Here is a 27996-nt window from a genome sequence, read left to right on the forward strand (position 1 = left end):
TCACCTTTCCACAAGTTCTCTCATGGAGGAAGTCAAAAATAGGCTCTGACTAATGCGCTGACACGACCGTGACTATGAGTAAGGCTCACGACTGCTCCAAGACACGGCTCTAAAACGTATGAGTCTGCATATTCCAAAAACCACACGGCACCGGGTGTGAAACCACTGACTCACCCCCTGCCCGAGTTCATTTGAAGTCACGTTACCCCCCAGAGAAAGCAGGTACACCGGGCAGTGGTGCAGCTCCTGGGTGCCTGCAACCAGCTTTTGACAGAATCATAGAATCACAGACTGGTTTGGGTTGGAACAGACCTTTAAAGACCATTTAGTCCAACCCCCTGCCCTGGGCAGGGACATCTTCAACTCCATCAGGTTGCTCAGAGCCCTGTCCAATCTGGCCTGGAACGTACTAAGAATGCATTTCATGAGTGAACACTTTTCATAAATGAACCAGGTTCAAAAATAGAACTTCCTAGCATTTGACAGAAGGCAAAGAAGAAATATGTTTTACAGCAGTGCCATGGAACATAAGATTTTCAGTCCTTCAAAATACTGTAATCCTGTCATTTCCAGGTTGTTGGTTTGGTTTTTTTTCCCCTAAAAGTACCTAAACAATAAGCGAAAGTGATTCTCGGTGATGGCTGTCACAAGGCCAGGAGCCCCTCAGGAACCCTCAGAGAGGGGCTTTTGGGGGAGCTTCCCCTCCCTGCCTGTGGGCTGCATCCTTCAGGATGGGCTATTCCCCCCTCACCCACACGCCCCCCAAGCCGCACAGCCCCAATCCCCCCTCACCCACACACCCCACAAGCCGCACAGCCCCAATACCTCCCTCACCCCCAACCATCATCTCCTCAGCCCTCCCCTCCCCTCAGCCACACTCCCACACCACCGGGCGCCGTTCCCCCGCCCGTCACCCCTCCCCACACCCACCGAGGCAGCAAAACCCGTGCCCCCAGGCAGCTCTTAACATCGGGTTTTAATTGGGAAGGGGAAATATCGAGCAAAGGCGGCTGCCCGGGGTAAAGAGGTACTAGGACACCGCCAACCCTCCCGCCAACCCCCGCCTCAAGATGGCGCCCGCCGACGGCGCCTGCCCCCAGAGTGGGTAGCCCCGCCTCCCCGCGAGGCCCCCGCCGCTCAGGGGTGCCCGAGCGAGCGCCTGATGCCGCCGCGCCTCCGCCGCCGCCGCGGCCCCCCGCCTGCTCCTCCCCGCCCTACCGGGCGGTACCGCCTCCCTCCAGCACCCCCGCCACCGCCCGGCGCGGCGTCAGGGTGTTGTTGTGGCGTTTTGCTCCTCCCGGCGGTCAGGCGCGGCGGGGCAGCCTCGGGGTCCTGCAGCGGCGGCGGCGGGGCGGCGGCGGGTCGGGCGGCCGCGGGGCTGAGGAGCGGGCAGGAGGGGAGGGCGCTGCCGAGATGCCGCTCTTCGCCCCCAACCCCTTCGAGCAGGACGTGGGTGAGCCAGCGGGACACCGGGGAAGGAGGGCGGGTGGTGGTTGTGGCGGTGGTTGGGCCGGTGCCTGACGGGGTGGCGGCGGCCTCCTCCTCCCCGCGGCGGGGCCCTGAGCTCCTGAGGGGGAAAGAGTAACGTCGGCCGGCGGTGGAGGCCGCCGTTCCGGGCCTGCTCGGTGAGGGTCCCGCCGCCAAGCTGTAGGGGAAAGCCGGTGTGTTTTCTGACAGGATTACCGGGGGTCCTGCCGCCGTCCCGGCCTGTCCCGGCCGCCCTCTGCGGCTCTGACCGGGAAAGGGGCCCGGTGGGGCAGCCCCCTTGGTGCTTTGCGGCTTCGGGGGGTGTTTGTGGCCACTGGGGCTGAAACGGCTGTAGTTTCCCAGCCTTTGGGATGGCTGTTACCTCCTCCCTGTCACGGTGGGTTGCTCGGGGCAGTGGGTTTACAGTGGCCTGTGAGCATGTCCCTTTGGGGGAGAACTCCAGGGTGAAAACCAGCTCTATTAACATCACTAGGAACCCATTTTTATGCCCTTTTCAGTACCTGATAATACCAAGGCGTCACCTAAGGCTGATTTGGGGGCATCAGGTTAAGCCTGAGCAGACATTTATTCGCATTACGAAACCGTGAGGCAACTCCAGCTGGAGTTGGTGCCATTGACAGGAGGAAGATGATGACTCAGTTGTTTTGACCTGTGCTTCTGCTCTGTCCTGTGCCTTCTTGAGCATCAAACTTGCTCTGTGTGTTGCTTTTTTTCTTTTTTTTTTTTTTTTTTAAACAATGGCTATTCTGAATCAAAACACTGGAAGAAGCAATTAAATTAAGGTAGATACCAGGATCAGATTTACATTTATTGTTACACTGGCATTTTAGGTAAGAGAAGAATTCAACATTCTTGGGATTTTTGTCAAGGCTGGGGAAGTACAAAGATGGCTGTTGTGAGAGCTGCTGTTACCACACCATCTCTTCTCTGTTGGGTATAAGTTGCACTGTTTTCTTAATGTGTCAGCAAAATTTGTGTCATTCCCATTCCCCTTCTTCTTTATCTTTTCACAAACCATTGTGAGGTTTTTAACGTTGACCTACGATGGAAATGAAAGTAGGAACTTGCTACGCACAGTCCAGTTATTTCAAACACCCTGTGAAGTTTTCTGTGTGTTTTGCTGGACTTATCTTTCACGTGGCTCTAACTAATGTATTTGCACAAGGGGAGACTTTTTGAACTGGGGACTCTTGCAGCTGGGCACAGTTCTTTGGCAAAACTAAATGCATCAAGAACTTCAAGATTGTAATACTTCAAAAGTGGCACCCTCTCCACATGCAGTTTCTTACATTTTGCCTTGTATACACTGAGTGTAAGTGTCTGCACTTGCTACAATTAAACAAATGCAACAGAGTAGGAACTTTGTAATTATTGAGGCCAAATCTTACAGTCCCTTGCCAGGAAAAAATTCTGTTTGCCATTAGGAGCTTTTAAAAAAGTTACTATTCTGTTGTAAATTAGACTATCTAGAATATCTAATGTGGGTGGTCTGTACTTTAACTTGCAGCATTTACGTGAGGGGTTTTTCCATGCTTTTAATATGCATCTGTCAGGATTTAACTTTTTTTACATTTTGTTTTCTTTTTCGTTTAAAAAAAAAAAAGGGGGGCATAGCACAAAAAGAGTTGAGCCCAGCTGGTGGCCTCATGCTACCAGAAAGGAGAGATCCTTTTCCATGGCCCCATCTACCCAGTAGTTTTGTGGGGTTTTTTTGCTACACCCTTGAGCTGATTCAGCTCTTCTCAGTGAAAAACTAATTTGGCAGAAGAAAGTATTAGGCTTGTGAGTTGGATCATCTATGAAACCAATGAGTTTGGAAGTTTGGTGACTTGGATCTGCTTGGCAAAGGCTGGGAAATGGCAGTGAGGAAGAGGAGCAGGACACCCCTGCCAAGGTGAATGGGAAGAACAGGACCCTGCTTCGTTAGCAGCGAGCAATGAGGTTGATCCAGCTCTCTCTTCAGACCATCCATCTAGTACTGCTCTTTTTCTTGGGGCACTTTTGTCTAGATCAGTGCTCTTTTGCTTGGCCACAGCTGGTTTTGTTTTCTTGGTTCTCAACCCGTATGTTTGCTTTTCATCAGTCTTAATTCCTTGGCATCCGCTTTGGTTGCTTTGTGTCTAGCTGCAGCGTCGCAAGATTAACCTATGGAATAGTGTTTTAGAGGAGTGTGGTTTCCTTCATCAAACCCCTGTGTTTGCTTTTCATCAGAGTCTTAATTCCTTGGCATCCGCTTTGGTTGCTTTGTGTCTAGCTGCAGCGTCGCAAGATTAACCTATGGAATAGTGTTTTAGAGGAGTGTGGTTTCCTTCATCTGTTTTTCTTATCGAGAGGATACCCCAAAACTTCAGTTCTTTAGAGTGTTAGAAGCTTTTTAATTTCCTGTCTAAATCTAGTCGTGGTTAGTTCATGTGCACTTGCTGTTTTCCCAGCGCTGTCCTTCCTCTTAAGTAACCTTCATCTCTTAAGTGGTTGCTCCTTCAATAGAGAACAAGCCTATTCCCTTTCATCTTTTGTTTAGTTAGCCTTCTTTCATAAGGCTGTTGACGTGATCAAGGGAGTAGGAAGTATTTTTCAGTGTAGCTTGACTGGCAGCCAGAATTGTACGTCGTATCATGGATTGCTGATAACTCCTGTGATAGCATTGCATGTTTCCTTGTGCCTCGCTGAGCTGTTTACTGCTGTGTCTCATTCTAGGACTGTATTTGCCTTTCTGTGGCTGCCTTACCTTGGTGGCCTGTGTCCCCTTGTGCTAGAACTTGGCATAATCATCATTCTCCTCTCGTGTCCAACTGCCAAGCACTTCATTTCTAGGAGGATCTTTTCTTGACTGAATTTGCATTTTCACTGAATTTTACTGAATTTCACTGAATTTGAATTTGCGTTTTCACTGAATTTCACTGAATTTTTAGAGTTGGAAGGGACCATAGAGATCATCTAGTCCAACTCCCCTGCTAAAGCAGGACCACCCAGAGCATGTCAGATATTGCCACTCAGGAGCATCCAGGTGGGGCTTGAAAATCTCCAAAGAAGGGGACTCCACACCCTCCCTGGGCAGCCTCTTCCAGGGCTCCGTCACCCTCACCGTGAAAAAGCTCTTCCTCATATTCAAGTGGACCCTTTATGTTCCAACTTGTGCCCATTGCCCCTTCTCCTCTCACTGGCAACTACTGACAAGAGTCTGGTTCCCTCCTCCCTCAGCCCACCCTTGAGATACTTGTAGGCATTAATAAGGTTTTGTCCTACTATTACCTTTTTCTACCTAATCCAGTTCTCAAGGGTTTACTTTTCCCCTTACCTTATGTTAAACATAAGATCGTAGCCTCACTTTTTTTGTTTTTAATTATATTCTGAGGGATGTTTTTGTTACATAGTAATCAATTGCTGGTAACTTTCTTTTTGATGCTTTCCAGGCTCTAGATTCCAAGCCTCTGTTAATCACTCTCTGGTCTTTTCAATGTTTCTCTTGTAGTTTGCAGATTGTCTGACAAACAGAATTGCTTGCTTTTCAGGTTATTGGCCAACTGACTCAATGAAACAAAACGTCAGACTTGCTCTTTCAGCAAAAGTTGTATCTCAAAAGGCCTTCTCCGTGAACTGGACTTAGATCACAAAAAGTTATTTTAATATTCCACTTTGATCCAATTTTTTTTAGAATATAATATTCAGTGACACGAGTAGGGACCTGGGATTGTTACAATTAGGGTTGCTTTTTCGGCAAGGGCCGTGCAGTGTTACTGGAAATGCAAGTCATATGACTGTAGTGTCATCGTGTCTACAGTCACTAATTAAATCAAAGCTGGAATTTTCTAATTTGGCTATACAAAGGCAAAGTAAACAAACGAAGGTGCGTGGGATTAAATTTCTGGTTTTCATCCACGTGGTTCTGCTTGATCTTCTGAAAAACAGCAGTCTGGGGCAGTCCTCAACTTATTTCTTTCTATTTTTCACTTTTTATAGATGAACTCTTTTTTTTTTTACATACTTAGAATAGCTTTGTGTAAAAGTTGAAATATCTATGTGCAGACGAGATTTTATTTCACATAGCTTTGAGGGGCAAATCTGTCTCTAGAAAATTTTTCTTTTAATGACCACAGTCTTTAGCAAATGCTGTATCAAATTGGAAAGTTCTTTGTGCTCAATCAGTGCTTGAGGGTTTGTTTTCTCTCTGTTTCTAGCACAGAAATTGACGCAGGTGGAAGAAAAAGTTATGTTCTAGTATTTTTTAACTGATGTGTTATTTGGCGTTGTAGGCAAGCTTGGCCCCAGGGAATTCAGGACTGAAATACCAAATATTTTGTAAGTTTGAAGGTCACATGTGCTAGGCAGCATAGAGGTAGGGCTGTCACCAGACCAGGATTGCTGATTTCACTGTGTCGGTGTCAAATGCTAATGTTAAATGGGATATAGGTTTCCAGCAGAAGCGCACAGAGAGATTTGTGCTGTGTATCAGTGTGATGTGCTTTGGTAGGAATCACAGCATCACGTTTGGTACCTTGGCAGAGATTTCCACAGAACTTTTGGGGTGCATGTGTCATTCTTGGGGGATTCTGGGGGCTGTGAGGTTCTCGCAATTCCCTTTCTTTTCTTCCTACATGAACATGCAAAGGTATTTTAAGATTTCCCTGGATGCTCTTGCTGTTTTCCTTGCCATTGTGAGTATAGGTAGATCCTAGACATACCCATTGAATTTTCTGCGTTTTATTGGAAATAAATAAAATTTTGCATTTACATTCCTGAGGGATCCCAGCGCCGTGGTGTTTCCAGGCCGGTAAGAGTGACCGTGCAGTAGCACACTTCATTATGAGTGCCCATCTGGGACACTTTGACTCCATGCCAACATCTTCAGAGACGGAGGACTCGATGTTTGAAAAGATGTAAACAGGGAGGCTTTGGAGGATTGCCACGTGTTGCCCAGTTGCAGTCCTCAGAGTATTTTGTTTCCTGGCTTTTGGTCTTATTTCCATGTATTACCCGTCCCTTCCTTGCAAAAAAGAGGAGAAGATTGAATGCAGTTAGGCTGGGAAGGGCAACAGTCAGCTCTCCTTATAGATGTTGTGTGGTAGAGAGAGAGAGTCCTAAAAAACTTTCTCATGCTGTGGTGAAGCTTTACCTTTTTTTCTGGAAGAGCTGGTGGCTGTTTGAAGGCAGAGGCTTGACAAGCATTTCTTCTTTTGGCAGTAGTATCAGCAAACGCTTCCCATCCCCTTCCCAGCTGCTCATTTTAGTGCTATCTCCTCTCTTGCATTGGCATAGCTTTTTATGCAGCTGCATGGCCAATCGGATCAGGGAACTGATCCAGTCAAAAATGATTAATTGTGGGGTTTTTTTATTCTTTGTGAGTTTTTAAAAATATACCAGGCAGCGATAAAAAGCAGCGTATTTTGCCTTTGTCTTTATTTCTGTAAAAGTAAACTCAAGTCTAGTATTCCTTCATTAATTGGAGGGCTGCAGAGTGTAAGTCATTTTCCTAAAGCTTATATTCTCTTAGCACTGAAAAAGATCTTGGAAAATGCATCCTCTCACATCTGTTTCTTCTGATCAAAGTCCATGGCTTGGCATCCGTGAAGTAGTTATCCTTCAAGATTATTCTTCTGCTGGAGCTCATGTTAAGCAAAAAGACCAGATGCTGTTAAATTTGTCATGTTGGCAGGAAAGAAAGTTGTAAGAGTTTGCCGTAGGGCAGCCTTCGTATTCTCACCGGGACCGTGTCTGCTCCCAGAACAGGCTGCGTGGAAGCAAGAGGAAGGATTTTTGTGTTTGATGAGCCTCCATGTGCCAACGTGCTGGCTGGGGGAGAGGAGGAAAAGCACAGGAGCTGGGAGTAGAGCTCAGCGTTCTGGTAGCTTTGCTGATCCTCAGGAGGTAGAAGGTGTGGAGCTCAAAACTTCTCAGTGAAGCTTGGTAAACATCAAGCTTTCCTGTGGACGGTGGAAGAGTTGATTGGGATGGCATGGGACAGCTTCTGTCATGGCAGGCAAAGCTGATTGTGATTTCCTCTAAGGAAAACTCTCATATGTCCTCTGGCAAGTGCCTCTGAGTTTTTGTAGAGGACAGAAGCGACACTTGTGTCTACGTAGGGAGGTGATTCTACCCCTCTGCTCTGCTCTCCTGAGACACTCCCCCCAGTGCTGCCTCCAGCCCTGGGGCCACCAACAGCAGAAGGACATGGAGCTGTTGGAGAGGGGCCAGAGGAGGCCACGGAGATGCTGGGAGGGCTGGAGCCCCTCTGCTGGGAGGGGGGGCTGAGAGAGTTGGGGGATTCAGCCTGGAGAAGAGAAGGCTCCAGGGAGACCTTGGAGCCCCTTCCAGGGACTCTGGATGAGGGAGGGGAGCCCGAGGAGGAGGGGGAAGGGTTTTACCCTGAAAGAGGGGAGATGGAGCTGAGCTGTGGGGAAGAAGTTCTTTGGTGTGAGGGTGGTGAGAGCCTGGCCCAGGTTGCCCCGAGAAGCTGTGGCTGCCCCATCCCTGGAGGGGTTGAAGGGCAGGTTGGAGGGGGCTTGGAGCCACCTGGTGTGGTGGGAGGTGTCCCTGCCCAGGGCAGGGGGTGGCACTGGGTGGGCTTTAAGGTCCCTTCCAACCCAAACCATTCTGTGATTCTCTACATAACCAGCCTCATGGAGGGGGGAGAGCTATTGGTGCCTCTGGCAGGCTGAAGGAGCTGGAGTCCCACCACGTGGCACCACTGCACTTGTTTGACCCCGTTCCTTACCTGGCAGTTTTTGTGGGGAAGCTGTATTTTTTATGGATCTGCATGACAGCGAGTACAAAGCAAAGAGCTTGGTTTCGCCGGGTTTGCACTGCAGTGTCAGTTTACAAGCTTGGGTCTGACTGGCTTCTAAACAGGCAAAGTAGTTTTCAATTTCCTGCATATTTTTGTGTCCAAGTATCTATTTCAATTTGTTTCTTGGCTGTGATATTTTAGAAGAGAATGCTTTGTTCTAGCGTTTATGTTGTGGGTGCAGTTACATTTTTTTGAGGTAACTTCTCCAAAAGTAAATTACCTGATTTGATTTGTTTCCCTTTTTAAGAGGGGAGTAGTAGAGAGAGAAGGGAGTGTGGGAAGAGGAAAGTTTGGACGTTTGGGGGTTTTGGAGCGTATGAAATGATAAAAAAGCTTACAGGTGTGACATAATCACCTGAGGTGTGGGTGTCACCCATCGGGATGCTATAGGCCCAGCTGGGAGGCCGAGTTGGGCACATCCAGTGAAGGAATCCTCCAGATAGGTATTGTCACACCTGTCATCTTGGTTTTTGGTTTCATACCCTGGTTTCTCAGCTGGGTTGCATCCTCCTGCGTTGGTGGGCATTGCCAGGGTTGGGAAGAGCCCATGTGGAGTGTTGGTCACCACCACTGGTGACATTTTATGGTTCTGAACACTTGGGTGTGAAAACCAACCTCAATTTTTCTTGGCTTCCGTGCCTTTTTGTTCACCTGCCGCCGTTTCTTGCTCTTTACTGTTGGCTGCTCACAACCCATGGCTGCTGTCATTTGATGAGATGGATTCATTTGACTGATGAGTTTTGATGGGAGGATTCCCACCCCTGGGGATGGAGACGTACACAGTGGTGCTTTTAAAAAGCAGTTGTAGCTGGTGGAACTTCACAGGAAACATCCAGCTGAAGTTCTGTCACCAACCATTGCGTTAACGCTGTTCTTTTGTGATTGTTCAGTACTTAGGGTTCACATGGCCAGGAAATGGGCATATGGGGATTCTTTTGGTTTGATTTTTTTTTTTTTTTTAAAGAAATTGAACATTAAAGTTTTTAAAATTGCCGGCACTCATTTATTTTCAAGAACGAACAATGAATTTTCTGTTAGTCTCCTTAAAAATATTGATGCGCTTAAAAGTAAATGTTAACAATTATGTCCTTCCTGGGTAAGTTTTAAAGAAGGTCTTTGCTGTAGGAACATGCTTTCAGTGCACTGTTTGTTTCCTCCAAGTAGTCTCGTTTGTGCAGATAACCTGTGGCCAAAATTGCTCATTCCTATTTCTCCTTCTTGGGCTGTGTTTACGTCTGTAACACAAGGTTTTTAGGGGCACTGTTGGCTGCTCTGCTTGCATTTTCTTTGTGGAAGCCCTTCTGCTGAGCCAGCCCGAGCATTGTTGCAACTTTTGACTGCAAAACTCACTAGTGAAGCCCATTAGCAAGAGAAGATGCTTAATTGCACATGTGACATTGGGTTTATCCCGCCGGAGTGTTGCTGTCAGCAAACCTTGGGATTTTTGGAACAGCTGCTGTCACAGAACACCATCGTGTTGGTAGGGACTGACCATCATGTTCTGCTTTAATCTGCTAAACAGTCTAAAATACTCGATCCCAAAGGGATTAGGTGGCTTCTCTTACCAAAGTAAAATTCTGTACAAGTACTGATTATGATATTGCCATGGTTATGAACTGTATTCTGCTGGGATTAATATCTAACTTAAAAATCAAAAAGCACCTGTCTTTGAATTTAGTTAAAATACTAAATTGGTACATTCAAATTAAATCCAAAGGCAGCAAATGCAGTGTATAAAATACTTTATTTGCCATTTATAAGCTGTTTTAATATAACTGTAGTATTTACATGTGATTAAAAAAACATGGCTTTAATAAAAACTTAAAAGGAAAGCACAAATAAATAACATTAAACCTTATCAGTTAATATATAGGATGATATGCTGCAAATACTAATTAGGGATACATTCTTTGGATAGAGCAGTCTGTCTCTTCTTGGCCCCTTGTATGTTTTTTATCCATCCTTCCACGCCATTCATTTTTCTCAACACTTGCTGTGGTGTTTAGATTTCCTGAAAAATCTAGTAGAAAAAAATATTTAAGTGTGTTTAACGAGGAGATGGCTTTCCTTTAGACTCCTAAAGAGATTTGATGTTTTTTTCTTGGAACATCCCTGTGAAATACTTCATGGCACGCAAATGTTAGAAGACCTTGAGCAAATCTAAACTGGGGCTGGGACTTCAACCTGGAGTTAAACACACTGTGCAGGAAGTTTCTTTTCCATCGTTTAGAACATTACACTTCAGGATTTGTTTCTATTTTTGGGTCTTTTAAGTACTTACCACATCTCTTAGTCCAGTGCTGGTCTTCCCATATGAAAATTGGTACATAACACTTCACAAGACAGCAAGGAAGTTTCTTGTTCATCATTTAGAACATTACACCTCAGGATTTGTTTCTATTTTTGGATCTTTTAAGTACTTACCACATCTGTTAGTCCAGTGCCCATAAGAAAACTGGTACATAACACTTCACAAGACAGCAAGGATCACCCCCAAGCTGTGGAAGATGCTGCCTCTCAGTGCCTTTTATGCGGAGTCTTTTTGTTTTGTGTGTGACTGAGACGGTGTTTGTTGACTAGAATCTGGACTCAATAGGACATTACACTTAATCAAGCTTGTTTTTCTTTCTAGAAAAGGCTACAAATGAATACAACACCAGTGAGGACTGGGGTCTCATTATGGATATATGTGACAAAGTTGGAAGTACTCCTAATGGGTAAGCTGTGTCTCAGCCTTACAACGTGGAATTTCATGTGAAGAATCCTCTTTCAGAGAGAGAACGCGTCTTAAAACGCTCAGTGGAGTCAGCTATGCAAAAAGTGCTCCTGATCTGACACTTCTGCAGGCTCTGCAGAGATCTGTGGTTGGCTTTAAAATTCTTTGAAAGAACTATTCCGACAGGATTTCTAGTAGAGCAATGTGTATATGCTGAGAGCATTCCAATTTCTGTGGAGTTTTGCACAGTAGACCAAGTTGTTCATATTTAATGATCTTGCATACATTTCGAGAAGCAACTGTGCCAGCAGGAAAAAATGATCTAGTTTCTTTGCAGAAGATTGTCTGGCTGGGACAGTTAGCTATTTATGATGAGAAACCTATGTTTATTCATTAGGAGCAATGGGACTGATGGAGGAGAAAAGGGAGGGAAATTGGGATCAAAACACAGATCAGTGTAATTCAGTTTAGCCTGAGAGGTAGTTCAGGGATCCTTTAATGGCTGAAAGTATTTGCTGAATTTTAAGGTAATCTTTTTGAGAGATAAGTTCTTTTAAATTTTGAAGTAAATCGGAATTAATACTTAGGCTGAATTCTTAAAGTGGTGGTAGAATTTTTATCAGTTATATGTAATGTTTAAGGTTACTGTGTTGAAGGTAACTACACTGAGAAGGTTCTTTTTCTATTAATTACCTCCCATGAGGAGTAATAGCAGATCTATTCAACTGGTAATCTTTAGTCCTGAAGAAAAAAAGTATAGAATGTCCTTTGAGTCCTTTCTTAAAAATCTATTTATTTTTTTTAGTGCCAAAACACTTTAGTAGACAGAACTGTTTTAAATCTACATGCTTTGGGGAGAGGAGAGTGTAAACAAATTTAGGGTTTTTTTTTTTTAATTACATGTGCAAAATATATAACTATATATTATGTAATTAAATATATTGTTTATAGTCCTAAATTCTGAAATTGATTTGAAACGGACAATGATTTCAAATTCAATTTGATTTCAAATAGACAACTTAAACTGATAATAAATGCCAGTAATTCATTATTTATTATGCTGTTTCTTCTCTTGATTAATACAGGGGCATAAAATCTTCCTCCCTGCTGTACACACAATACACTGAAACAGATATTTTTTTTCATGTTAACAATGAAACACCTTTGGTTTCATTTCTGCACAGGCTTTTTTTTTAAGCTTTGCCTAGGATTGTGATTCCACGACGACTTTAAATTGACTGGAGAGAGAAGTTGCACTGAAGAGGGTTGTCAGGTGTTTCCTCACCCCTCGTGTGATGGGTTCCTGGTGGATCTGGCTGAAGACTAAGCTCAGCCACATCAGTTCCTTGAGCCAGGCACTGCTGAAGCCTCGGGAAGGGAAAGGGACTGCGTGGCTGTAGGAAGGGACTGTGGGTGTTTGATTCACTATTTTTATTGGTGGCTTTCACTTGTGCCTGCCTAAAGTCATCAGGGAACCAGAGCCTTAGTGGGGAAGAGCAAAATAATAGTACATATGCCTCAGGCAGCGTACCTGGTGCATGCCATTGATGCTCATTTTAAGTATGAAAGTCCTTAGTAGAGTAACATTGGGGGTGCTAATCTTTGTTCTATACTTATCTTGGATTGTACTGAAACAAATTATAAAATTATGTGTCCTTAGTGTCTTGAAAGTGGGATCCAAGAGCTGACAAACTGTGAGCATGATTTTTAAATTAAACCCGTAGAGACCCTTTACAGCAGCCAATAAAATAACCGTTTATTTAATCATCACTGACATTTCTTTCCTTGTCTATTTCAAGTCAATTTCCGCAGCTGAATGGCAATTGCTCCCTTTATGACCTGTCAGCAGTTTTATGGACGTTAATACAAAATGCCAGTGTGAAAACAGAGTCTATTCCAATTGCAATACACAGGTTCAATATATTTTCCAGATCAGCTCTGGGAAAAGTTGAGGTTAGATTAGTTTTTTTTATAATAGACCCAGTTTTGTTTGCTTACCCAACTCGAGTACCTGGCGTCGTTTGTTCTGCAGATCACATCAGTCATGTTTGTCATTTGCAATTTCTGTCTTCCTTTTTCAGAGCAAAGGATTGCCTTAAAGCCATCATGAAGAGAGTAAACCACAAAGTTCCCCATGTGGCTTTGCAAGCGCTTACAGTGAGTAGGATATCACTATTTTCAATAAACTTGGTGTGCTTTTATGTAAGGCAGCTATTATAAATGTGTAATGATCAATTAATACCTTCATATTTCTCCAGGCAGTGAGAGTGTGTGTGCTGAACGGAGGATTAAATTTAACTCTTTTTATGTATGCTTTTATTTTGGATTCTTTTTATTGTTGTCACTCAGTGAGAGTGTGCGTGCTGAACGAAGGATTAAATTTTAACTCTTTTTATGTATGTTTTTATTTTGGATTCTTTTTATTGTTGTCACGCATTTTCACAATTGTCTTTCTGTTGTCAGCTTTTAGGAGCCTGTGTATCAAACTGTGGAAAAATATTTCACTTAGAAGTATGTTCTCGTGATTTTGCCAGTGAAGCTCGAAGTATAATAAATAAGGTAATTTTTTATAACCATAAGCACTGGGAGAGACTTATTTTGGTAACTTCTTTGCTTTCTCTCACCATAGCAAAGATTTGGCAAAACTGATGCTGTAGTTAATATGCATTTTCTAATTTTGCTGCAGTTGCAGATACTGCTGGCTGTTTGTCTTATCACTGAAATTTGTGTACTTTAATTTTTACTATGAAAACATGATGTATTCAAGAATTGACAAGTTGCTAATACCTACTCCCCATTTTTACAACATTACATGAGCAATTTTAATTAAAATCTGTGACTCTTACTAAGCTCAATTAATTTGATAGAGGTGAAGGCAGCTTTTCTTGAAGAGTTTTTTATTTGGCTTGAGTGAAATTCATGGGCTGAAGTGCAAAGGGAAAACTGTGAGAAAGTTAAACTTAGTTTTTACAAGGAAAAGGATAAAGTTTTCAGACAACTTTATTAGTGTCCAGAGATTCTCAGAATGCTGAACCTAAATGGTTTGGGTGAAGCAGCTGATGGGATTTAAATCTAGTTGCCATGAATGGAATAAGTAGCAACAGCTTTCCCCTAATTACTGCTCCAGTTGAAGACAAAAATGGCTAATGGGTTAAAAAGAAGTTAGTCTTCAAATATATGGGAGGCCTGGAATCATCAGAGGTGGAGCAAAGCAATTAAGGAAACTAATAAAATTGCTGGGAAGCAAAATGAGTTCACGGCTCTTCTGTTTCTCGCTTTGTGTGGAAAAATAGGTCTTAAAGTCCTCCCCTTTGTTCTCATTAGCCCTGGTCCATTCTGAAATAGAACGTTGACCTTCATGGTCTGACAGCAGTCGTGGATGTAAAACCAAACCTTTAATCCCACTGAAGAATGGGCTACTGGAGCAAAATTTGTTTTCTTCTTGGGAAACGCTTACGTTTTGCCCCAGTCCCTGGCCCACTTGGAGGAATAATCTTCAGAGGGCTGATAAAATTGTACTTTCTCCCTTTCCTCCAAAAGAAAATTAGTTCAGACAAGCGTCACAAATGTCTTTGTGCTGCTGCTGAGCGTATCCAGCTACATCTCCTCTTTCCATTCAACACATGCTTGAGCCCAGACTTGGCAACGTTCTTCCTATTCAGCACGTGTTTACGTGTGAGACGCAGGCTCATGGTGTGACCTGAGCTGCACTCGAGTGAGAGACCTTGAGTCGTGCAGTCCTGGGCTCTTACACATACAAGCCACAGGAAGTAGATGTAGGTGAGCCCAGCACCCCCAGAACCCTTATTTGGATCCTTTGGGTTCAAACTATAGTCTTTTCATCAACTCTCAAACCAAACCAGGAAGCGCATTGGGTCTGAAGAGCTTCGGTCCATGTTTGGCCCTCACGGTGATGGCACGACCTTCATGTATATTAACAACTCTTCAACAGAGCAGCTCTTTTGTGCTCCAATAATCTTTTGAAGGCTATTACAGGGTGAACAGCAGCTGATGTTTAATGTGACTGAGGTATACTCCGAAGGGTATTCTCTAACCATACGGTAGCGTGATGCGTGATTCTGACCTGCTTTTCTCAAGGTGGATTATCACACTGGGTGAGGTTGTTAGCCCGTGAAATTTGCAGTGTTGAATGAAATCGTGATCCTCTGTGGATTTCCAGCGGTTGTAAATCCTGTGGATGAGCTGTAGAGGCTCTTTTGTGCAAGAGGCTAGAGGGGAATGTGGGAGCCAGAGGAATTGCAGGCAGAGCATGAACTTGATCTTGGTTTGCCCCCGCTGCAAGGAAATATCTTCATTTACCAGCCTGTCCCTGCACCTCCAGTCCTAATTCAGGAGCTAATAGTATAGACTGTCCCATGAGGTCTGTCTTAATGTGTAATTCCTTTTTGGGAGGGAATCTGAACCAAGGAGACATACATACACACGTGTGTACAGAGATGGCACAAAGATCGGGGTTTTGTGAGAAGCCACAAGGAGAAATGTGTTCTGACATCTGAGGAGAATACAGCAGAGGTCATAAATGGTAGTGGAGGGGTATTGTCTTGTAGGAAAAGACTATCTTATATTGGACCAACTGAGATGATTGGGAGGGGAATAACAATACAAATTAGAAGTAATGGAGAGAAAGTTGAGGTAAAATGGAAGGTAACTAACGCAGAGGTGCATGCAGAAAAATTGGTGTAAGTGTGATAGCCTGAATTAGTCTCTCTAAAAGTATTGAGGTGGAAACATGGCTAACATTTGCAAAGTCAAAAAGTTTGTCAGTCTTTTGCCTTAACTGGTCCTTAACCCCCTAAATGGGACGCCACTAAAATAATAGCAGTATAAGTAGGTGAGCTGCCTGCAAGATCTGAGCTCTGGTTGTGAAGGGAATTTGCCTCTGAGGGTTGCTGTGAGGGTTGAAGGAGCCCTGATTTTGAATAACCAGTTGTTTGGGAGAATCAGGGGAATCTGAACTACCTGCAGGCCGCGGCTGCGCTGGGGTAACGGTGTTGGGAACAGCTGTGGCAGCTTCCCAACAAAAGGGTGGTGCTCCAGAAACCAAGCACACTGTGTGGAACGTCAGAATCATTGCATAAAAATCCATATATTCTGGGTTTTCTTTTCCAGATTTTCTTAATCAAGACAATTATTAATTATTGAGGATATTTATAGTAAACTGGTTTTGGTAACAAAGTGTTGCTGAGAGGGAACAGCTATTTCTGTTCATTTTGAGGTAAAGCATCCCTTTCTATGCAATTTCGTCTTCTAGGCTCATCCGAAAGTGAGTGAGAAGCTAAAAACCCTAATGGTGGAGTGGTCGGAGGAATTTCAGAAAGACCCTCAATGTAGCTTAATATCTGCAACAATTAAATCTTTAAAAGAAGAAGGTGTAACCTTCCCTGCAGCTGGATCACAGGTGAGAGCTGATGTGGGTTACACAGCACTGTTGGGTTCAGGGTTCCTGGCAGAGAACAAAATGAAAATCTGTCCAAATGAGATCTTTTGTGCTTTCCACCCGAAGAGAGTGCCGTGCTCGTTCTCGTTTGGGTGCCTCCTTACACTGAGGTTCACTTCTGTTCATTCTGCTTTTCTATGTCCTCGCTTTCCTGAGAACAGGCTAAAGGCTATTTCCTGATGCCCTTATGAGCTGTTTCATTTCAGATCCTTCTTTTGTTCCAATCGTTTTTAGAGCTTCATTGAGCTGTCACCACCTTAAATCGAAGCAATTCTACGCCCACACTTTGTACTTGGTGTTTCATGGTTCTAATTGCTGACTTGGAGCACGTACCTTCATTTTTCTTCCCAGTGTCTCACAAGACAAAGGGCAGTTTCTGGAGCTGAGACACTTGTGAAGCTGATCTGTGCTGTGCTCTCCTTTTCTACTCTTCCTTCTTCATGCTGTTACCTGTCCATGTCAGGAACTGTCCTGGCTCTGCAGGAGGTGCTCCAATCCCTAACCTCACCCTTTGTATTTTACTTCTGGGGGTGTATTGTGCCTAATCTTTGATGACAGGTGGTTTTTTCTATGCTCTATTATTGATGCTTCTAAGTGTTTTCTCATTAATTGTGAGTCAGGTGAAGATCAGTCCTGAAAATTAGACCTGAGATGTAGGTGAGCCCAGCACCCCCAGAGCCCTTATTTGGATCCTTTGGGTTCAAACTATAGTCTTTTCATCAACTCTCAAACCAAACCAGGAAGCGCATTGGGTCTGAAGAGCTTCGGTCCATGTTTGGCCCTCACGGTGATGGCACGACCTTCATGTATATTAACAACTCTTCAACAGAGCAGCTCTTTTGTGCTCCAATAATCTTTTGAAGGCTATTACAGGGTGAACAGCAGCTGATGTTTAATGTGACTGAGGTATACTCCGAAGGGTATTCTCTAACCATACGGTAGCGTGATGCATGACTCTGACCTGCTTTTCTCAAGGTGGATTATCACACTGGGTGAGGTTGTTAGCCCGTGAAATTTGCAGTGTTGAATGAAATCGTGATCCTCTGTGGATTTCCAGCGGTTGTAAATCCTGTGGATGAGCTGTAGAGGCTCTTTTGTGCAAGAGGCTAGAGGGGAATGTGGGAGCCAGAGGAATTGCAGGCAGAGCATGAACTTGATCTTGGTTTGCCCCCGCTGCAAGGAAATATCTTCATTTACCAGCCTGTCCCTGCACCTCCAGTCCTAATTCAGGAGCTAATAGTATAGACTGTCCCATGAGGTCTGTCTTAATGTGTAATTCCTTTTTGGGAGGGAATCTGAACCAAGGAGACATACATACACACGTGTGTACAGAGATGGCACAAAGATCGGGGTTTTGTGAGAAGCCACAAGGAGAAATGTGTTCTGACATCTGAGGAGAATACAGCAGAGGTCATAAATGGTAGTGGAGGGGTATTGTCTTGTAGGAAAAGACTATCTTATATTGGACCAACTGAGATGATTGGGAGGGGAATAACAATACAAATTAGAAGTAATGGAGAGAAAGTTGAGGTAAAATGGAAGGTAACTAACGCAGAGGTGCATGCAGAAAAATTGGTGTAAGTGTGATAGCCTGAATTAGTCTCTCTAAAAGTATTGAGGTGGAAACATGGCTAACATTTGCAAAGTCAAAAAGTTTGTCAGTCTTTTGCCTTAACTGGTCCTTAACCCCCTAAATGGGACGCCACTAAAATAATAGCAGTATAAGTAGGTGAGCTGCCTGCAAGATCTGAGCTCTGGTTGTGAAGGGAATTTGCCTCTGAGGGTTGCTGTGAGGGTTGAAGGAGCCCTGATTTTGAATAACCAGTTGTTTGGGAGAATCAGGGGAATCTGAACTACCTGCAGGCCGCGGCTGCGCTGGGGTAACGGTGTTGGGAACAGCTGTGGCAGCTTCCCAACAAAAGGGTGGTGCTCCAGAAACCAAGCACACTGTGTGGAACGTCAGAATCATTGCATAAAAATCCATATATTCTGGGTTTTCTTTTCCAGATTTTCTTAATCAAGACAATTATTAATTATTGAGGATATTTATAGTAAACTGGTTTTGGTAACAAAGTGTTGCTGAGAGGGAACAGCTATTTCTGTTCATTTTGAGGTAAAGCATCCCTTTCTATGCAATTTCGTCTTCTAGGCTCATCCGAAAGTGAGTGAGAAGCTAAAAACCCTAATGGTGGAGTGGTCGGAGGAATTTCAGAAAGACCCTCAATGTAGCTTAATATCTGCAACAATTAAATCTTTAAAAGAAGAAGGTGTAACCTTCCCTGCAGCTGGATCACAGGTGAGAGCTGATGTGGGTTACACAGCACTGTTGGGTTCAGTGTTCCTGGCAGAGAACAAAATGAAAATCTGTCCAAATGAGATCTTTTGTGCTTTCCACCCGAAGAGAGTGCCGTGCTCGTTCTCGTTTGGGTGCCTCCTTACACTGAGGTTCACTTCTGTTCATTCTGCTTTTCTATGTCCTCGCTTTCCTGAGAACAGGCTAAAGGCTATTTCCTGATGCCCTTATGAGCTGTTTCATTTCAGATCCTTCTTTTCTTCCAATCGTTTTTAGAGCTTCATTGAGCTGTCACCACCTTAAATCGAAGCAATTCTACGCCCACACTTTGTACTTGGTGTTTCATGATTCTAATTGCTGACTTGGAGCACATACCTTCATTTTTCTTCCCAGTGTCTCACAAGACAAAGGGCAGTTTCTGGAGCTGAGACACTTGTGAAGCTGATCTGTGCTGTGCTCTCCTTTTCTACTCTTCCTTCTTCATGCTGTTACCTGTCCATGTCAGGAACTGTCCTGGCTCTGCAGGAGGTGCTCCAATCCCTAACCTCACCCTTTGTATTTTACTTCTGGGGGTGTATTGTGCCTAATCTTTGATGACAGGTGGTTTTTTCTATGCTCTATTATTGATGCTTCTAAGTGTTTTCTCATTAATTGTGAGTCAGGTGAAGATCAGTCCTGAAAATTAGACCTGCAGCTTCTATTACATATTCCTTACATGAAGTTTACTTTTCTCTGGATTAAACAGAGGGTTTTTTTTTTTTACTTTTACAATCTTTCCTTCCTCCACAAAGATGTTTTCACTTCTAAATCTAGGATATGTGTTAAAACATATGGCAGAAACATGGAAGATGTAGAGTACTGGCAACCAGTTATGCTTTCTTTCCTACAAATACATATAAAATGACATCTTGATGTTTTTACCTCATATGCTTCACTTCAAACAAGCAAAGCTGAGGTTGTTGGTGTTTGCTACACTTGTGCAGAGTTGTTTTTGAGGACCACTGGTAAGTCCCAGACACAGCTAGTGTCGGACTGGGATGTGCAGGAAGACTTCCTTGTCGTAATGAAAATTCTGAGAATGATTTCACTGGGCTGTTATGGAGATTCCTGTTTAACTCAGCAGCTCCCAACTTGATGTGCATTTGCTTTTCCTTCCCGTGGTCCCACTAACAGAGAGAGAAGGTGGCTTTTTGCTCTGATACGGGGAGCAATCTCCCTTTTCAGCCTGTCCAGCTGCTGCTTAATAACTTGGGTCTTTGCAGACGTAGGGCCCCAAAGAGCTTTTCCTCCCTTTTGAAGGGAGGGTTGGAGGCCTGGAGGACAAAGGTGGAAAGAGCAGTCATTTAAATGAGTGCTCTCACTTTATTAAATGAGACTAAAATAATTATTTAAATGAGATCAGCTATTTTAATCAGATCTGATTATTTGTTTTACTCTGGTCCTTGCTGATGGCAAAATAAAGCCTGGCTGAGATTCTGAAGAGTAATGTTTTTTGTTCTGGAGGGTCATCTTGATTCACTATCGAAATGCAGTGGGGCAGATAACCAGGAACAACTTATTACTCACTTTTTTAGTTATAGAATTATAGAGCGTTCTTTTTCCTTTGCAACCTGAACTTACTCTGCTGTTAATACATTTTGCAGGCTGCCACAAATGCTGCTAAGAATGGTTCCTCGTTAAGTAAAAACAAAGAAGATGAAGATATAGCTAAAGGTAAATCACTTGTCACAGCCTTGGGTTAGACTTTGTGCTCTCCAAGTTTTGTTAAAATGCACAGACATAGGAAGTTGTTCTCTTTTCTGCAGCACAGAAGGGAAGGCAGGGGCACAGCAGGGTGGGAATTAGTGAACTGGGTCATTCCAGGTGTTTTCCTCATGGATGAGGATTTGGGGTGAGGAATTCTTCCCCATCACGTAGCCGTTAGACTGCTTTCTCTCCAGAGAGCTTGCTCTTTTCCCTTCTGCACCCACAGGTTTTATTGTAGCCTTCATCTCGATGCTTTAATAACAGGAATCGTAACATTTGAATGTTTTATTATTTCTCCTCTTGGATATAGTTACTCTTGCTCAGCTGTCACAGTGAAGAATTTATCAGTATTTCTGATCATGCTAATGAGCTGCTGATATATTAAATATAAAATATTAGAGAAGCAGATACAGACCATATTTATAATATAGCAGCAAATATTTTTCTTTTTATTAGGAAAGCAAACTGCCTTTGTATACAGGGATAAAATATACAAAGTTTTTTTTTTTTTCCCCTCCTCTATTTGTAGCTATCGAATTGTCCTTGCAAGAGCAGAAACAGCAACAAATGGAAACTAAATCCTTGTACCCATCTGCAGAAATCCAGCAAAACAATCAGAACGCCAGGAAGGTGCGAGCTCTGTATGACTTTGAAGCTGTCGAGGACAATGAGCTCACCTTTAAAAGTGGAGAAATTATTTTTGTTTTGGATGACAGGTATAATATACTCTGATGAAGGTGCTTTAATTCCAGAACTGTTGTTTTCCTCGGATGGTAATCTTTTCCTCTGATGCTTTTTCTCATACAGAAATGTATATTTTCACTCCCTCAAATCCCTTTATCTTCCACGAGTCTTTCCATACCCCAAGTTTTTGACCTCAAGTCATTTTTGGCGCAGGGAGAACCTCACTGTATTACGTTGGGTATTTCAATATGTAGGTCCAATTTGTTTGGAGTTTTTAAGATAAATGTTGTTTGGTTATTACAAATGATAAGTATATTCATAAGAATATCCTTAGGCATTACAGTGCTAAATTCCAGCTTCTTCCAGAAATTGTTAAGTTTCTGGCTATCAAGCATCAAATCTGCTAAGAATAAAACTTAAGAAATGATACTTAGGATAATTATTGTTGTTGTCACTGTTGCCCCAATGAGAGCTAAGAAGCAGAAGTTCTTCCCTGTTAGTGCTGTTCTAATTTCATAGGCTGTGACACATCAATTATATTTCTAATGTTAGTCCCCACTATTTGTGTACTTCTTGCAAACTTCTAGGTGAAGCTGTAATGGGCTATCATCTAATCAATCTAAAGAATTGAAGAGTTGTGCTAAATTTGAGTGATTGCTACCAAATTACCTCCCCTGATCCCTTCTTCCTTCCCACTCCTCTGCCCTTTGGCAGCTCCTTGGCTTTGCTGCTCTTCTTGATGAATGTTCTCCTTTGCCTTTGTTATTGGATACGCAGGGAAACGGTGTATTAGGTAGCACAGGTTTTCTGTCAAATCTTGACGAATGTTCTTCTTTGCCTTTGTTATTGGATACACAGGGAAATGGTGTATTAGGTAGCACAGGTTTTCTGTCAAAAGCCCAAAATACGTCGCTGACGGTAGCATTAACACATCTTTATTTCCCCAGTGACACCAATTGGTGGAAAGGTGAAAATCACAGAGGAGTAGGACTGTTCCCATCTAATTTTGTGACTTCTGACTTAACTGTGGAACCCGAGGCAGGTAAGTTGGCTTTGAAACCTGCCAGATGATTTTAGAAAGGTGGGTTGATGGTGGAACTACTAATTAGCCCATCAACAAAATAATTTCCTGAAATCAGCCGAAGGAAAGAATCTAGAGAGAAATCCTGCCCTTGTTTCAAACAAGCAAGTTTATACTGCTGCTGTAGCTCAACCATTTCTGTCTTCTGATTCTCTTCTAAGTTGTTGCCTTTTTCCTTTTACAGAAACTCAGTTCAATTTACCATCATTCTTTGTCAATACCCTTTTGCATCTGAATCCAGTCACTTGCCATTTAAAATGTCAAAGTCTCTTTTCAGACCAAGTATAGAATAACATCCATACCCATGTCAGTGGTTTGTAAGGATCACATTGTTAGCTTTATTCGTGCTCATGGTACCAAAATAAATCTTAACGCTTGGCTTAAAGTAACTGTGTGTGTGTTGGAGGTGGTTTTTAGATGCTAATATGACTCAAGAGCCTTTCCCTTGCTGGGCCTGGGTTCATAATCGGGCTAAAAGCCTGAAGGAAGCAGCTTATTGGAATGTTGTCCCTTCTCCAGCAGCTGGGCACATCTCTGCTTAAAGTACTTACTCAAATCTCTCTCTCATTTAAAGATCTGATGGCAAGCAAGGGGAAAAACGTGTATTTTGAGTTAGCATACTAACACAGCTGCAAAAAAGAAATTAATGTTTGTTCTTTCAGCAACTGTGGATCAAAACTCTGTTCCCGAGGATACTGCAGAAGAAGTTAAGAAAGTAGAACCTGAGCCAGTTTATATAGATGAGGTAGGCAGTCACTTTCAATATCAAAAATTGCCGAAATTTTTACACTGGTTGAAACCTTCTTTTGTAACTGAATGTCAGCAGATAATTGTTTTTATATAAGGAACTTGAAAATTTGAAAAACATTCTCTACCACGCTTCAAAAATAACTGTTCTTCTCTTCACCTTTCAGGATAAGATGGATAAAACACTGCAGGTACTTCAGAGTATAGATCCTACAGATTTAAAGCTTGATTCTCCAGATCTTCTAGACTCAGAAGGTACTTTGAGCACTAAGTTCCCTAGCTTTTGTATTTCTTCTCCACCTTTTGTGGATTGAGCTGGTAGTTCTTTGGCATTTATTTTAAGCTTAGAGAAGCCGTGGTCTGTGCTAATAGCCTGCTGCAGAATAGCTTGGTTCACAGTGGGAGGGTGGGGCTATATGTATAACTCTAAAATTTTCTAATAGTTGCCAAGCCAACTCTGTGTTTAGCAGAGTGATTTGCATAACTTCCAGCTACTCTGCGATGCCTGAGCTTTGCCAGAGCCAGCCACGTATAAAAACTCTGCTTGAAACAAGCAATTGATTTTTGTGTCAAAATTTCTCCAAAAGACTGCTGGCTGGGAGGGGAGGAGAAGCTCAGTTCACTTAGGAGCCAATTAGTTCAAGGTGTGTAATAACTATGGAGCGTACATTAAAAAAGGAGCCTGGAATGGAAAAAGGGGAGGTAAAGGAAGCTCTACTGTCCAACTGATCAAGGTGGATTCACAGGCAGTTGAGGTTAGATGTTCCAGTAGGAGGTGACAGTCATTAGTCCTGCACAGTGCAAGCAGAAATACCAAATATTCCATGTTTTTCGTCAGTAGCTTTTTGTTCAAGAGGGTGGAGGGAAAGAGGATGACGAAGCAGAGTAACTGAGGTATTTCTCCTGTCGGTTTGGGCTGGAGGAATGGGACACATGGGATGACTAGATGCACTCCCCAATTTCATATGTGGTTTTAGGGTACTTGGTTAAAGTAATTTCTGGCTGCATTTAAAGTTTTAATTGTGTAAGACATTAACTACCTTCACACTTTTGTCTTCACAGATATTTGCCAACAGATGGGTCCAATGATAGATGAAAAACTGGAAGAGATAGATAGGTGAGCTGTAACGTTCCTTCTGCAGGTTTTACTATGATTTACTTTAAATTGTGCAGTTGTATTTAATTATTTTATTTTGGTACTTTCATCTCCTAAGCTAGAAAATCTTGCAAGAAAGACATTTTGACAATTCCACCTTTATTTTTTTTTTTTTAATGCTTAGGTACGTAGTCAGATTTGAATGCTGCAGTCCAAAACTCACTGCAGAAGTTACTGGGTGTAGCTTTATATTGGCTTTTTTGGACCGTAGCCTTTTGCACTCTGTCTAGGGCTTGGTAGAGAAACTTAGTCTTTGTGTGCATTTCTTCTGAAACAGGAAACATTCGGAATTATCGGAATTGAATGTGAAAGTTCTAGAAGCTCTGGAGCTCTATAACAAACTGATGAATGAAGCCCCCATGTATTCAGCCTACTCGAAGCTCCACCACCCTGCACAATACCCACCTACATCTTCAGGCGTTTCGGTGCAGGTCAGTATCCCTTGGCTGGAAATAGAGACTTTCCTGATATAGATTTCTATTTTAAAAGATGACAGCAAAAATGAAGCGTGTGCTTTCTTGCTAGCCTACGAACAATCTGACATTGCCTGGTGACTTTTTATAGCCTTTAGAATAAAATATCATTTACGCAGTTGAAGAGAGTACTTTGCTTTGCAGTTACCTGCTTGTACGTTAAGGGATAATTGTTAATTTTGCCCTACTTAACAGAAAGATGCTCTGTTGAAAATACGTAAAGATTCCTTCCATGATTAATTTTGTCCAGTTAGAATTGTGTGTTTGGGCAGCTCGGTGGATGTTCTTGCTGTACTCTGTTGAAAATACATAAAGATTCCTTCCGTGATTAATTTTGTCCAGTTAGGATTGTGTGGTTTGGGCAGCTCGGTGGATGTTCTTGCTGTTAGTCATGTCTTCAATCTTCAAGTAAAATGTTACCCCCTTATCTAATAGCGGGGATGCGAGTGAACTTGAATATTAGTGCATTAATCATGAGTGCAGTGTGCTTTTTCTAAATATAGAAACCCCAGTCTGGTTTTAGCTCCCTTTTTTGTTCTTAAGAAATGAACATGTTGTATTAGGGGGTGTAGTTGCTCAAAACTGTTTTACAGCATCTCTAATGTGCCATATTGATGTCTTAAGGAAACAAAAATGGAGGAGAAAGAGATTTTTAAAGATCCTTTTGGAGGAAAGTGTAGAATGAGTGTTTTTAAGTGAATTTCACTTTAATGTTAATTGTTCAGTGGGAAAAGAATAGTTGCCATGGCAACTGCTAGATCTGAAAATATGTCAGTTAAAAGTAATTTCATGTCCTTAACTGCTGGTAGCGATGGAAAATTCATTATATTTGGAGGTTAAAAAGTAATTTAAGCCAGAAGGCAACTGGAGCTTACTGTTCCTTCCAAGATGTGTGCTTCCAGCTTCCAGCGGTGAGAAATGTGAGGTAACACTGACCGTGCTGAGCTCAGCACAAACCCAACGAGCAGCAGAGACTTCTCTAGGCTAAGCATGTTCTGTAGACCGTACCACCTGTTCTATCCAAATTTTCAGTCAAGACTTTCATTGCCTTAAGCCAGAAACGCAAGAAAAAATGTTTTTCCTTTCCTTTCGTGTTATAGTCTTAGGATAGTCTTCAGTTTTCATTTCCAGAATGTGTTAAATAACAAATCTCGTGTGGTGCTCGTCTTCCTACTCCACACTGGGCCTCAAAATATGCAAGGATAGAACATTTTAAAGACAAGGCAAATTAGAGAGAAAGAAAGAAGGTTTCTGGGAGGGGCAGAGGTCTTATACATGGTACGAAAGGTTCTTCTTTCAGATATTAAGCGCTGACCTCGTTAACAGTCCGTTTCTGGGAAGATACCTTCTGATGAAGTAAAGGATGCCTATTTAAAATGTGTTTTGAGAAGTTACGTGTTTTGGTTTTAGAACCTGGTTGGAAAAATCAATTGATGTTCAGGTGTTCAAAAGACAGGTTGATGTAGTGCTGGGAGGTCTGGTTTAGTGATGATGCTCCTTGTTTGTTGTGTGGGTGTCTATTTTTGTCAGTTAGGTGACGGTTGGACAAGATGATCTTTAAGGTTCCTTCCAACCTAGAAGATTCTGTGATTCAGCCTTTGAACCCCGTTCATTGTAGAGCTACCCTGTACCACATTTGCTGCTACTTAATTGAAAAGAAAAGGTATACAACGTGGGTGTTTTTTTTTTTATTGACAGTCGTACCCCGTGCAGCCACCCAGTGGGAACTACATGATGCAGGGTGTCCACCAAGTCAGCATCTCCCCAGGCTACAGCCTAGGACCTGACCAGATGGGGCAGCTGAGGTCTCTGCCTCAAAGTATCAATTCTTCTGGAGCAGCTCAGCCAGCTCAAGCTGCGTATTTAAGGTATTGCTTCAGCAAACTGTTAAATCTCCTTCCTGAGAGTACTTTTACTGCTTTGTCTAGAGGTTGTGTGTTCTTGAGATATTTACGGTGACGTGATACTGTTTGATCATTTTGAAAGCACACAGCTAAGCAATGTTGTTCTTTGCAAATCTGCTTGTTGGATGAATGGACATGAACTTGTCAGAATTAGATGTGGTTTGTCTCGTTGCAGCCCAGGACCGGATTCTGTGTTGAACCAGCCGTACGTGACCCAGAGCCCTGCCCTTCCCTCGGCCGCCGGCGCCGCGAATTACAGCCCTCAGCCCCTGGGGCTGGCGGTGGAGATGGCAGCCTACCAGAACAACACCTCCACTCTGCCCCAAGGACCAGGCTACCCCCTGGCAGTTCCACCTCATTCCCTCCTGCAGCAACAAACCAATTACCACCAACAGCCTCTCCTTTAAAACCAAACCGGCTCCCGTGGCTGAATTAGTCAATAAAGGTTGCCTGACCTAAAACGATTTCCATGAAAACCTGTCACGGATATCAAACCACATTTTCCTTTTAAATAACCCAACTTTACTGAATTGGGGTGATGCTGGGTAAAAATATGCATCAGACCTGTTTGTTAAGCCTTTGCGTAAAGATAGCTTGAACTAGATTAGCTGATGGTTTCAGATAATTTCAGATTACTTTGAGCCCTTACTTCAGTGGTTTCAAGAAACGCCGCTTGCAAATCTTAAGTTAAAATATTGTCCAGAAAAAGACTTTTTTCTTTCAAATGTTTTTTTCTGAAAACTTGAGGATGCTTAATCCCTGTTACGCGTTGCTCTTGTTATGCGTTGCCTCCTCCGGTATCTTAACTTTCCAAGTGGCTTTAACGAATCTCCGCTGATTTATTCGCCGCCTTCTCTCCCCGCTGCCGTAGCGAGCGCGACGTGGGATTGGAACAACTGCACGGGGTCAGGAGAGGAGAGAGGGGAGAGGAAACAATTTGATATTGTGACAGTGTGTACCTACAGAAACGTGAGAGAGGAGATTTTTACAGTGCTGCCCGTTAGGTTTTTGGGGAAACTACGGAGACCTCCTGCTGCGTTTCTCTTGAAGGAAAGAGTTTTGCTGGAACTGGCTTGTGTTTCTCCGGCGGAGGCGGCACCGCACGCACAAGTCTCCTCTGCGAGATGCTCCCAGCTGACTGTGTGGGCTCTCTCTGGATACAAGGTGCTCAGCCAGAAACTTGTACGGCTCCGCTTTCCTTTCCCTTTTCGGATGTGTTTAGAAGTGAAGGAGTATTGTGGTTCCTTGGGGTGAAGGAGGGGGCTCAGGAATGTTTGAAGCTTAAGACTGTGAGAATCTGCCTTGTGGAACAGGAATCGTCTTTATGGGACCAGGAGGTTCTTGCCTCTCTTGGATTTCCTTTCTCTGCCACCCTTTCCATGGCTAGATGAATGCCAATTGCGGTCAGATAAACCATTAAACCATTTAGAAAAGGTGTATTTAAGATCCAATCTGTACAGGCAGGA

At 43.1% G+C, this 27996-nt stretch overlaps 1 protein-coding gene across 4 annotated transcripts; it reads left to right on the forward strand.

The window, feature by feature from the left end:
* The first annotated feature begins 1353 nt into the window (after positions 1-1353).
* On the forward strand, positions 1354-27996 carry STAM2 (signal transducing adaptor molecule 2). 4 transcript variants are annotated; one of them, XM_014957344.1, is made up of 14 exons: positions 1354-1453; positions 10905-10989; positions 13070-13145; positions 13452-13547; positions 16261-16407; positions 20383-20452; positions 21015-21201; positions 22117-22211; positions 22913-22995; positions 23165-23252; positions 24060-24114; positions 24431-24584; positions 26325-26494; positions 26685-27996. In XM_014957344.1, exons 1-14 carry the CDS (start codon positions 1414-1416, stop codon positions 26935-26937), a joined length of 1599 nt encoding a protein of 532 aa, XP_014812830.1. In that variant the 5' UTR covers positions 1354-1413; the 3' UTR covers positions 26938-27996. The 4 variants fall into 4 exon arrangements, with proteins under 4 accessions (XP_014812830.1, XP_014812831.1, XP_014812832.1 ...); XM_014957345.1 differs by having other exon boundaries at positions 26706-27996; XM_014957346.1 differs by lacking the exon at positions 1354-1453 and having other exon boundaries at positions 10945-10989; positions 13459-13547.

Source organism: Calidris pugnax, unplaced genomic scaffold (genome assembly GCF_001431845.1).
Source record: "Calidris pugnax isolate Ruff unplaced genomic scaffold, ASM143184v1 scaffold256, whole genome shotgun sequence".
NCBI lineage: Eukaryota > Metazoa > Chordata > Aves > Charadriiformes > Scolopacidae > Calidris > Calidris pugnax.